The following is an 11,561-nucleotide window of genomic DNA, read 5'->3' on the forward strand; positions in this document are numbered from 1 at the left end:
TTTGTTGACAGCAGATTTATAAACGAGTCTCATTACGAATATGTCGCACGTATCGCACTGTCACGTGCCTTGTAAAAATTCATAAAAATGTGACTGAGCAACTGACGAGTAACACTGGTTCAGCGCAGATTTTCCTCGTGCTTTGAACTTTGAACCCTGGTTAACAAGCAGATCCGCCGCGAGGTCGTGCAGCGCTGTCAGAATACATGCAATTCGCGTGTGTATTAGAAAGCATGACGTTCTGCAGTTTATTTACTAATTGTTTAAGGCCATTTCGCGATTTCAATCATCATACAGTAACCAGCAACAATCACCCCTTCCTCTTCTCATCGAAGACATGTGATGCAGCACTAAACGGTCTCTCGCCGTCGGTGCTTGTAATGATTTTTGCTCTTTCTTTGACAGTTTTAAACGATTCCACACTGCCGTCATGTTTGCTGCATTATAAAGAGTGCGCGCCTCTCACTCTACGCTGGTTGCTATTTAATCGCCTCATGTCATTGTTCGGTACAATTTATTCGGTCTTTTCGCTTATTTAATAATTTCGGTTGCCGAACATTCGGTGCATCCCTAGACATTAATATAGTTATCTTTATAGTTATCATTCTTGGTGTGAACGGGCCTTAAGTAGATGTGTTCAAAGTCTTAACTGATAGCGCACATCTGGCTTAGCAAAGGGTTCATGACAGATGGCTGTAATTCTCCAGAAAGTCATGGAGAAAATGTGAACATAACTGCACAAATAATTTCTCTTTGGGTTGAACTGATTTAATTATGTGAACCCATGCCAGGTATAATGTCAAAAGGTCATGAAAAACAGAAGAAGATATATATATATATTGATACCTCTTGAAGAGCTTGTGTCTGCAGCAGAAGGTCTTTTCTGAGTTTCTCCGCCTGCCGCACATGGAAAGAGTTCCTCTGGCTCTGGATGACAAACACCACATCTCTCAAGTCTACAACAAACACAGAGAAAAACACATACCCACCATGTCAGCCCATTAATTTGCTTAGAGCAGGGCACACAACGATTTCCCATTGAGAACCATGATATTAACAATGGGTCAGAATGATTTTGTCGCAAGGCAAGTAGTTCTGATTCTAAGCACAGGAAGGACATGCAGACCTTAAATCCAAATTTCAGATGTTTGTGCACAAAATTCACCAAATGTTATATCTTTTAGCAATGCAGAAAGTGTTTTTAACAATAAATAAAGAAAATATATGTACAATATTTCAAGAGGAAATAATATTGGCATTGAGGTTTCTTGGTTAGCGCACACTGAGCATTGGTGCCAACTGAGTCCAATCTGCAACATGTTCTAATTCCTGCGCTCTCTCCAATGTTTTCACGTCTCTCTTTAATAAATCAAAAAGCCCTAAACATAATCATCCCTGTATCTGAACAGATAACATTTGGAGGGTTTTGGCCCTGGGAAGAGAAAGGGCTTAGTGTGGCGCATTTGTCCATTTACGAATACGTTACAAGAATTCAATCTAAAAATCCAGTTTTCACAAAGCAGAACTCTCTGGGCTCAAGGTCAAGTCAGTACAGTTGCTTCTGGACAGAAGCTTCTATTACAGAAACTTCCTATCTTAAGTTTCAACTCAAGATCTGACCAGTTCAATGCTCCAAATGGGAACTGAAATCACCATGGTTACCAAACAGTTAAGATTGGATCTGAGATGGAGTATGTTTCTTGATCTATAATAGCCGTTTATGATATCACAATGGAACACACGAAACCACACAGCGTGCTCTATTGAATAATACACAAAAGATCCATTCATAATGAGTTCTAAAAACAGAGAATGAACTCAAACAACCTCAATGATACACATGTCAAAAGAGCTATTGAGTCATGAGGGTGGACTTGATAGAAATGACTTGTTTGAAGACCTGTGAGTGGTGTAATTAAGACGCTGATTTAACATGCTGCGACGTTGATCTCACCGAGTACAATCTGTGACATTTATCTAATGTCACCACAGTCACTGTAACCTTTACATGAACTTTATATTCACCACCAAACCAGCCAGGCAACATCATCATATTAGCATTTGAGCACAGAATGTATAAACATAAAAAAAATATTTAAAAAAACAAAACCGCTTAAAATAAGAAAGAAACAAACACTTACAATAAATAAAAATAAATTGCTTAAAATAAATAAATAAATAAATCACTGGCTTTAAAAGATCACTAGGTATAGAAAAATAAATAAATAAATAAAACAAACAAATCAATCACTGGCTAAATAAATAAATAAATAACCCTAACCAACAAACCAAACAAACCAAAATAAATAAATAAAGTTTCATTTATATCCAATTATTTAGATTTATTTATTTATTTACACATACATATTTATTTATTATAGTAAAAAAAATGACTATAATTAATAAAAATCATTATTTAGTCACAATTTAATTTGTTATTTGTTGCTGATTGTTTTTATGATTTTCTTATCTTTTGGGCTTCATTATATTAACAGAAAATGTTCTGCTGTAACTCTTAAATCTCATTTGCGCTCAGATACACTAAAGTTTTAGAATATATGTTTCTGGTGATTTTATTTTGTTATTTTTGGAGGTTGACAGTTCTGTCCCCATTCACTTTCATTGTAGTATAGAAAAATAAATAAATAAATAAAACAAACAAATCAATCACTGGCTAAATAAATAAATAAATAACCCTAACCAACAAACCAAACAAAAATAAATAAATAAAGTTTCATTTATAGCCAATTATTTAGATTTATTTATTTATTTACACATACATATTTATTTATTATAGTAAAAAAAATGACTATAATTAATAAAAATCATTATTTAGTCACAATTTAATTTGTTATTTGTTGCTGATTGTTTTTATGATTTTCTTATCTTTTGGGCTTCATTATATTAACAGAAAATGTTCTGCTGTAACTCTTAAATCTCATTTGCGCTCAGATACACTAAAGTTTTAGAATATATGTTTCTGGTGATTTTTTGTTATTTTTGGAGGTTGACAGTTCTGTCCCCATTCACTTTCATTGTATGGAAACACAGACTATTTTTTTCCTATAACAAAGCAACAAACTAATGCAGGTTTAAAATTGCACGAGGGTGTGTAGATTATGAAATTTTGAGTAAAACATTCCTCTAAAAGAAACACAGTCACATGAGAGATCTGATATATCTACACACATTAATCGCATAAAACCCTACAGCATTAAAACACATAATTGTAGGAGGCATCAAAAATACTTAATGCAGGTGTGTGTGTTGTATCATCAATCATATACTTTAACTATGAGTACAACCAGCAAAATGCAGGTGCTTTTTTGGTGCAGGTGATGCACTCATATTGCACTTCATTACACTACAACACCCACTCACTGAAAACAGACTCTAAATCTGAAGGCTGGGTAAGAGAATTAACTTAGCTTTCATACGTTCTCCCAAGTGGGAAAGCTCTGGCATGTAATAAAACCCGTACAGCAATGAGAAGCGTCACTTTTTTAATAAGTCTTGCAGTCACTTCATCATGAGCTCTGTTTCTGTTAGCTCAAGCTTTCTGCCTGCCGCGGCTCTCTGGGTCTCTTCATTAGGTTCCTTTCAAACATTTTCACAGAAATGTGGCCGTACAGTGAACATTGCACATCATAAATTATGATTAGACATCAAGTTTTCTTTAAGCAACTCTGAGAAATGAGGCTCATTTGTCAACACAAATAAGACTAGGTGTACGAGGAAAGCGTCAGCTTCGTAATCTTCCTCCGAGACAGGCTAAGAAAGAGTGAGAATATGGAAAACAGCTGACGTGAGCAAACAATCTGTGTGCCTCAGTCCGCTCTCTAGTTAAGTGGTAAGCAGTCTTCACAGGGAGTCAGCCGTTTCTTGGGCTCTCCCATTGTCCTAGAAACATTCCAGTGTACCGAAATGTTCGCTCTCTAGAAATTCCCAACATGCACTGAACAAACTAGTAAGCATTAGCTGTTTGCTATATTCACTTCACTGGATTTAGTCAGAATTATTCAATACATTTATAACACCAGAAAGTTGTCAGGCCCCCAAAAATGTACAAGCACATATTTCACAACAACATTACAATAAAAATATACCATAAAATCACAAAATATAAATAAATAAAATACAGTACATACAGCTTATTTTAGATAATAATAACTAGCAATGCAAACAATATAACTATATTATTTACATTATTTTATTATCAAAAAATATGCATTACATATATGCATGTTTATAGCTGTCATGTCAAAGTGCTGACCGAATCTTTTAATTATGTGAATAATAATTTAGAAATTAATAAAAATATTATATGTTTTTATTAAATTTTTTTATTTTATGTTTAGCATATAATGTTTTAATATAACACCAAAAAGTCATCAGTCCGCCAAAAATGTACAAGCACATATTTCATAAATCCATAGATATAAACCATAAATCACAAAAAAGATCATTAAAAAAATTATATACATCATGTTTTAGATATTAATAACTAATAATGCAAACTATATTTATATTATTTACTTTATTTTATTAAAAATGCATTATATTTATGTGTGTAAAAATGCATTATATTTATGTGTGTGTAGCTGTCGTGTCAAAGTGTTGACAGAATCTTGTGAATAATTTAGAATGTAATACAAAATTACATATTTTGTTTTTGTTTTATTAATTTTTTATTCAATGTATAGCATATAATGTTTTTAATATAAAGCATATTTATATAATAACTAATAATGCAAATAATTTATTTACATTATTGAAATTATTTGATCAAAATATAATGTGTGTAATGTCTGTGTGTGTGTTGAACATTTCAGAGATAAATGTAAATGATAAATATAATATATATATATATATATATATAACAATTAAAAGAACCAAAGACTTGAACTACTTCAGTCTGTGTGCATTGAATTTATTTAATACACGAGTTTCGCAATTTGAGTTGAATTACTGAAATAAATTAACTTTTCCACGACATTCTAATTTATTGAGATGCACCTGTATATACTATATAGTCAAAAGTATTGGGACACCCGCTTCTAATGAACAGGTTTGACTACTTTAGTAATTTCCATGAGTACAAATCTTAATGTTTAATCATATAATGATATTCTAGGAAATTGTGTGCTTCTAATTTTATAGCAACAGTTTGGACAGGACCCTTTTCTATTCTAACATGACAATGCCTCTGAGTCTGTGTATAATGCAAGGTTCAAAAAGAAATGATTGATTGAGTCAGTGTGGAAGAACTTGACTGGTCTGCAGAAAGCAAAGTCCTAATCCCAGCTGAACACCTCTGGTGTGACTTTAAATGCAGACCTTGAGCCAAAAACTCCTCACCAAACACCAATGACTTGTACATTCCAGAAAAAGGCACTTCCAAAACTGTTACAACAGAGATGGAAATACAATTTTTAAATACATAAATTATGTTTTCCATCTCTGTTTGCACAGTTTTGGAAGTGCCTTTTTCTGTTCTAAAGAAGGGGGTGTCCCAATACTTTTGTGAATGTACAAGTAATTGGTGTTAAAATATATAATGCAAAATATTGCTTTGGGTGTACAGCAATACACAATAAAGCACTATATAAATGCATCCATTCATTCATTCATATATATAAATAAATAAAATAAATAAATATGTATATATATATATTAGATGTATTTCTTAAATATATACATGTATTTGTGTATATATACATAAATATGCACAATACACATGAATATATTATGTAAACACTAACTTTTTTGAGATGCGATTCATTGCAATTAAATAATTTGATAGCACTAATACATATATAAAAACCATAGAAATATATGTGTAGATAAACATTGTTACTATTTTGTTATTTATTAATTTTCATATACTTACTGCATCAAGGCCCTTGCTAGTACTCAAAGCGTTCATTTCATACTAGTTCATGTCATAGAGAGCATAATGAGATACAGCCTACATCTCTATGGATGGAAAGCTTCAGTTGTTTTGCTTGAACCCTCTCTGTCCATGCAAAGCTAAAGGGCGAGAGTGCCAAGGGCCGCAGGCAGGATCTGTTATGTAGAGTCATGCTGCTTTAAATTAGAGTTGCTGCCTGCCATCTCCGCTCTGTCCTTCTCCACCTCAAAGCTGCTATTGATCTGCCGGCTCTGATGGGAAGGGGATTTACCTCCTAAACCGCATCGTGCCCATCTCTTACAGATTTGCCTGCCTCAGGGATAGACGCTTAGAAAGAAAATGTACGCCGTTCACTCAAGCTCTCTGTTCGCATCCTTGAGTTTTCAGTGGCACAATTCCACTTTTAAAAGCCTTTGTGCTAAGTCCGCTTTCAAGTTTTTATGTACGTGTATGTGGCTGCATACGGATGTGTGATGGGTTCTTTTACAGAGATGTATTTATAATATACACACACACACACACACACATATGTATGTATGTGTTTTAGTGCACTGGGTTTATCCATACAATAGCAAAAGTGTATGTAATATGTCTAAGAGAAAGCATATGACCTAGTGAGCTGCCTTGCTGTCTATACACTGTACATTTAATTAATCATTGTTCTGAAAATTTCCACTGACAAAATCCAGTTAATTCAATAGGAATTCGATATAGCAACAGGTTGAAGTTGGTCACGTTGATTCAATGTGCTGATAAACAGAAAGCTGCTTGGTTTGAAAGTGAATTCTGCATGAACAGTTCTTCATACGTCACTACACTATTGAAAATAGAAAATAGGTCTCTTACCAGCAAAGTTTCATGAAAATGTTGCTAATGTGACCACACCTTGAGGCGGAATGCAGTCATGGAACCTCACACGTAACAAATGTATTACTAATTTAACACTCTACACAGCAAAATCCCTCGAGTTAAATCTACTCTGCTCAGAGTACATATTGTCCCAATCTACAGTGTTAAAGTAACACTGAAGCTGAGTTAAAGTTAATGGGATAATTAAGCAATTAATGAATTGATGAGTGAGCATTAGTAAAGAAAACCCGCTGTTAACAATGTTGAAGATGAACAACTTCTGCTCAGGTTTTTAGACATGAAAACATATCACATAATCCTCAACAGTGGTAACTCTGCTTCAGTCTTACTTTAACACTGTAGATTGGGACAATATGTACTCTGAGCAGAGTTGATTTAACTCGAGGGATTTTGCTGTGTATGTAGGTACAGATTGTTCTATGCAAAACTATAAGAAAAAACTCCACACAATTTACAACTATTTTGGGTAATAGTTTGCATGTTGCTAAGCTAACAGCATAATTCTCCAATACACAAAAAAGGTCATGCAAATACTGTGTAATGCTGTACATTTTTAATTAGACTGAACTATTTTTTTAATAAAAAAATAAAATAACCACTACATTTGTTCTTGATACTTTTAGTATTGAATTAATCAAATGTATATTCATAATTTATACTTCTCTATCATTTTTTTTTTACTGATCTTGTTGGAATGAATTATAGGATTATACGCTTCATTTAGAATACAGACCTATTTTGACAAAAAAGGGCATCTGTAAGCACCAGAGTTTATTGAAATACATAAAAAATGTTTATATCAGTTAGTGAAAATCACAAAAACGTCTAGATGTTTAAGCCACAATAATCCAAATAGGTAAATAGGATGAAAAAAAAAAAAAAGCAAATGCGGGACAAAAAAAAACACATCTTTGCTGAACGGCAAACATTTCAGTCACAAAATTACCCTCTTCAGTGAATAATTACAATGCCATGTACGAGAGCCAACTTAAAACAACGAAAGATCATGTGGTTTCATTCATTACACGAAGGCCAAAAATTAATCAATGCACATGATATTTGTAAAAAAAAAATAAAAATACTAGACAGGTAAAATAAAGTGTTTGGAGACAAAAATATAGCCAACTAACAAAGTTTTGGAACAGAGTTATTGTGTGTTAAGTCTATGTGTCTGACAGGCATCGCACAGGCGTATTAAAAGCCCGAGGAACATTTTCACAATCTTCCTCTTCTGGCCACAGTAATAATGGTTATCCAGTGCCGGCGAGCATCAATGATAAGGCTCTTGCCCATCTCTAATTGTGTCTCTATGGCTGTGTGATGTCAAAATGAAAGCACAGAGCAGTGTGTAAAAAAATAATCTAATTAAAGCTGAATTTAACTGCTGTGGCCTCCACACTAATGGCGTTCGATTAATCATTAAACAGCGGAACTGCAGAGGGACGGAAAAAGGAGAAGTCTTGACATTTTGTCTTTCTTTTTGACCTTACATCGGCCCTGCTCTCTCTATAAGCTTGGTCACCATCACCTTTGCACGTACCAAATTTGTGGATGAGGACAATGCGCGGTGGAGCGAAGTAAGCAATTAGAAAAGGTATTGCATTATTGCACTTGGCTTTTTCACTGCAGATGGTGGAAATGCAGAGAATGTCTCTTCAAAGTCTCTGTGAAGCCTACTTTTGGATGTGAAGGACAACCAAATTGTGGCATGGAGAGGAGACCGAGGTGGCTGGAGTGAAGAGAACCTAGTAGGGGACTTGACAGTTGGTTCAATGATTTATTTGGTGAGGTATCGTTTGATTACAGGGCTTCGAAGCATATGATCCTTTGTCAACTTTCTTTTACTCTCTCACCGCTCGCCTTCTCTCTGCTCAATCTGTATTCTATGGGAAGGGTGACTCCAAAGATAAAGGGACTGAATCTTCCGGATAAGGGAGATGTATTGAATGAGACGCTGGAGAATTGAGCTTCAGTCACCTGAATTGTTTTCCCCATATAAAGTATCACCTTCAGAGCTGTGCCCTCTGCTTGCTTGCTGCATCACACTCTCCAGGGGCCATTGTTCACTTTCCAGGGGTCTCAATTTACACAAACACCAGTTCCTAATAAGATGTAATGTAAAAAAATATTCATAATTTAATTTAAAAAAGCAAAATAATGTAAAAATGCTACAACTAGCAACCTGTGGAGTAATTAACCTCCCCACATGCAGAGAAAATTATATTTAACAAAACAAAATACATGTAATTATACTGTGAAATGCTGTAAAAACTTATTGTTTGGAAGAAAAACACAAATCACCATTAAATAAAAAAAGAGTCCAAAACTATATTCTAATAAGACAACACATGTACTCAATAAATTAGTTATAAATGACAGTAAAATGACATTCCCAGAACTATAACTAAATATATCTGATACATCAGATATATTTATTATAGGGATGTAACGGTATGAAAATTTCATATCACGGTTATAGTGACCAAAGTTATCACGATTATCAATATTATCACGGTTTTGTTAAATTTAGATGAAAATGTTCAAAAAGAACTGATTCACACTGAAAACATTTCAATTATCATGATTTATCGTGAAACCGGTAATCGTTCCATCCCTAATTTATTAAAGCAAAAATGTATCTCTAAAAATATTCACCTTACAAGAAAAAAAAAAAAAAATCTGCACACAGATTTTTTATCTAATCAAAGGTTCTAAATGTCCCGGCTTCTGAAAAAAAAAATTATAATTATCATTATTATAATGATTAAAATTATATTATAATTTTATATAAAGTTTAATTATTAGAAGCAAATCCTAATCTTGACAAATGAAAATTATAAATGTTGCCTTGGCAACTAGCTAAAATTAAGTTGAAGTGGAAGTATTAACATGACAAAGTAAAATGAAAATAATTTACAGCTAAATACAAATCTTAAAAAATTTAATAAAATAAAAGCACATAAAATTACTAAAACTAAAATAAAAAGAAAATAATAATAATAATAATAAAAACAACACTAGATGCGAGTAGTTCAAGAAAGGTTTATATTTAGTTTACTGATATACTGTGATATATATGGTTATGAACTTATAAAAACAGGCTCAAAATTGATAGAAGCACTGTCACTATATTTTTACAGCAAGGATTTGGCAACCACAGCTGGCAATATTTTTTTATTTATTTTTAAACACAACAGGATTTTCTTTTTCCAGTGTGCTAATGAACAAAAAGCCCAGATTTTAAGACTAGGAGGAGGCTTCTGATAAATGCTAGTGTGTCATTATATTCACACTGTGGCAAACCACTAAAAATGAACCACCTCAGATGGCACTGCATCTACCCGGGAACCAAAACCAATCAGATTCTGTCCCACAGCGACACAACACTCAACACTGAAACTCAAATTAGTTCTACAGCAAACCAGAACAAAGTCAGACACGATTTTGTTTGCTTATGTATGATAATAGAAGGAGGAAAAGAGAGGTGACAGAAAAGGGGAAAGGGAATGAGAGAGAGCACTAAGAAGTTGAAGAGAAAATAGCACATTTATCTCCAGAGGCTGGTGAATCAGGTAGCAAAAGTCTGAGGTGAATACAATGTGAGACTGAAAACAGAATATTGACAAAACAGACTGATTACGGAGGAATAAATCTCAATGTAGACTGTAATATTTAATTGACTCCACATGCCAATTTTACCTCTAAAGAGAAAAACACAGAATGCAACTACATAAAAGTAAACTTAAATTTTTCACACGACCGTTGAACAGTTGGTGGCAATAATTTGTAGACGAAGGGGCTGAGGACATTTAAAAATACTGCACACAACCAACCCCAAAGCAATCAAGACTTTCACCACACACTGTGCTTGGATCAGCTAAAAAAAGCTAAAAATCTTTATTGTGCATTTATACCGTCTCAAATTGAAGAGCAAAATTCTGCAAGACTGGGCAGTGAAGACATATGGCAGTTGCTGAAGTGTGAAAAAGGCAAAAAAAAAAAAAGTTTTCCAGTGCTTAGTGTGCTCACAAGTTGCATCAAAGCGTCTAGCGCAGGTCATCAGCACTGAAGTACAGTAATTAGAGGTGATGTTTGAGGGCGCAACAACACTCTTAAAAATAAAGGTGCTTCACGATGCCATAGAAGAACCTTTTTGTCTAAATGGTTCCATAAAGAACCTTTAACATCTGAAGAACCTTTCCGTTTCACAAAAGGTTCTTTGTGGCGAAAGAAGGTTCTTCAGATGATAAAAAAGTAAGAAAGAGATGGTTCTATAAATAACCTTTAACTGAATGGTTCTTTGTGGAACCAAAAATGGTTCTTCTAAGGCATCGCTGCAAAGAACCTTTTAAAGGATTAGTTCACCCAAAAATGAAAATTAGCCCATAAATTACTCGCCCTCAAGTCATCCTAGGTGTATATGACTTTCTTCTTTCAGACGAATCCAGTCGGAGTTATATTAAAAATGGTCTTTGATCTTTCAAGCTGTTTAATGCCACTCAGCGGGTGTTGCATGCATCAGTCCAAAAGAAGTTAAATAAAAAGCGCCCATCCATAAAAAAAAGTGTCTCACAAGCCTCCGGGGGGGATGGGGGTTTGGGGGTGTGAACAAAGGCCTCCTGTAGCGAATCGATGCGTTTTAGTAAGAAAAATATCCATATTAAAAACGTAATAATCACTTTAATGTAGCTTGCGCCAACAGTCCTACACGGAAGCAGCTCCGGGCAGATGACGTATGGAGGTCGGCTTTGCACATGCGCCGCTCAGAAGTGACGCACGC

General features: G+C 34.1%; 1 protein-coding gene across 1 annotated transcript in view; it reads right to left on the bottom strand.

Moving 5' to 3' along the window:
• LOC107746663 (beta-1,3-glucosyltransferase) overlaps positions 1–11,561 on the bottom strand; it is an 84,412-nt gene that overhangs the window by 26,491 nt on the left and 46,360 nt on the right. Inside the window, exon 4 of the mRNA XM_016560969.1 lies at positions 847–956. Coding sequence (XP_016416455.1) covers positions 847–956 — 110 coding nt within the window. The remainder of the gene's footprint in view (positions 1–846; positions 957–11,561) is intronic.

This window comes from Sinocyclocheilus rhinocerous, unplaced genomic scaffold (genome assembly GCF_001515625.1).
Source record: "Sinocyclocheilus rhinocerous isolate Xijiao unplaced genomic scaffold, SAMN03320098_v1.1 scaffold259, whole genome shotgun sequence".
Lineage (NCBI taxonomy): Eukaryota > Metazoa > Chordata > Actinopteri > Cypriniformes > Cyprinidae > Sinocyclocheilus > Sinocyclocheilus rhinocerous.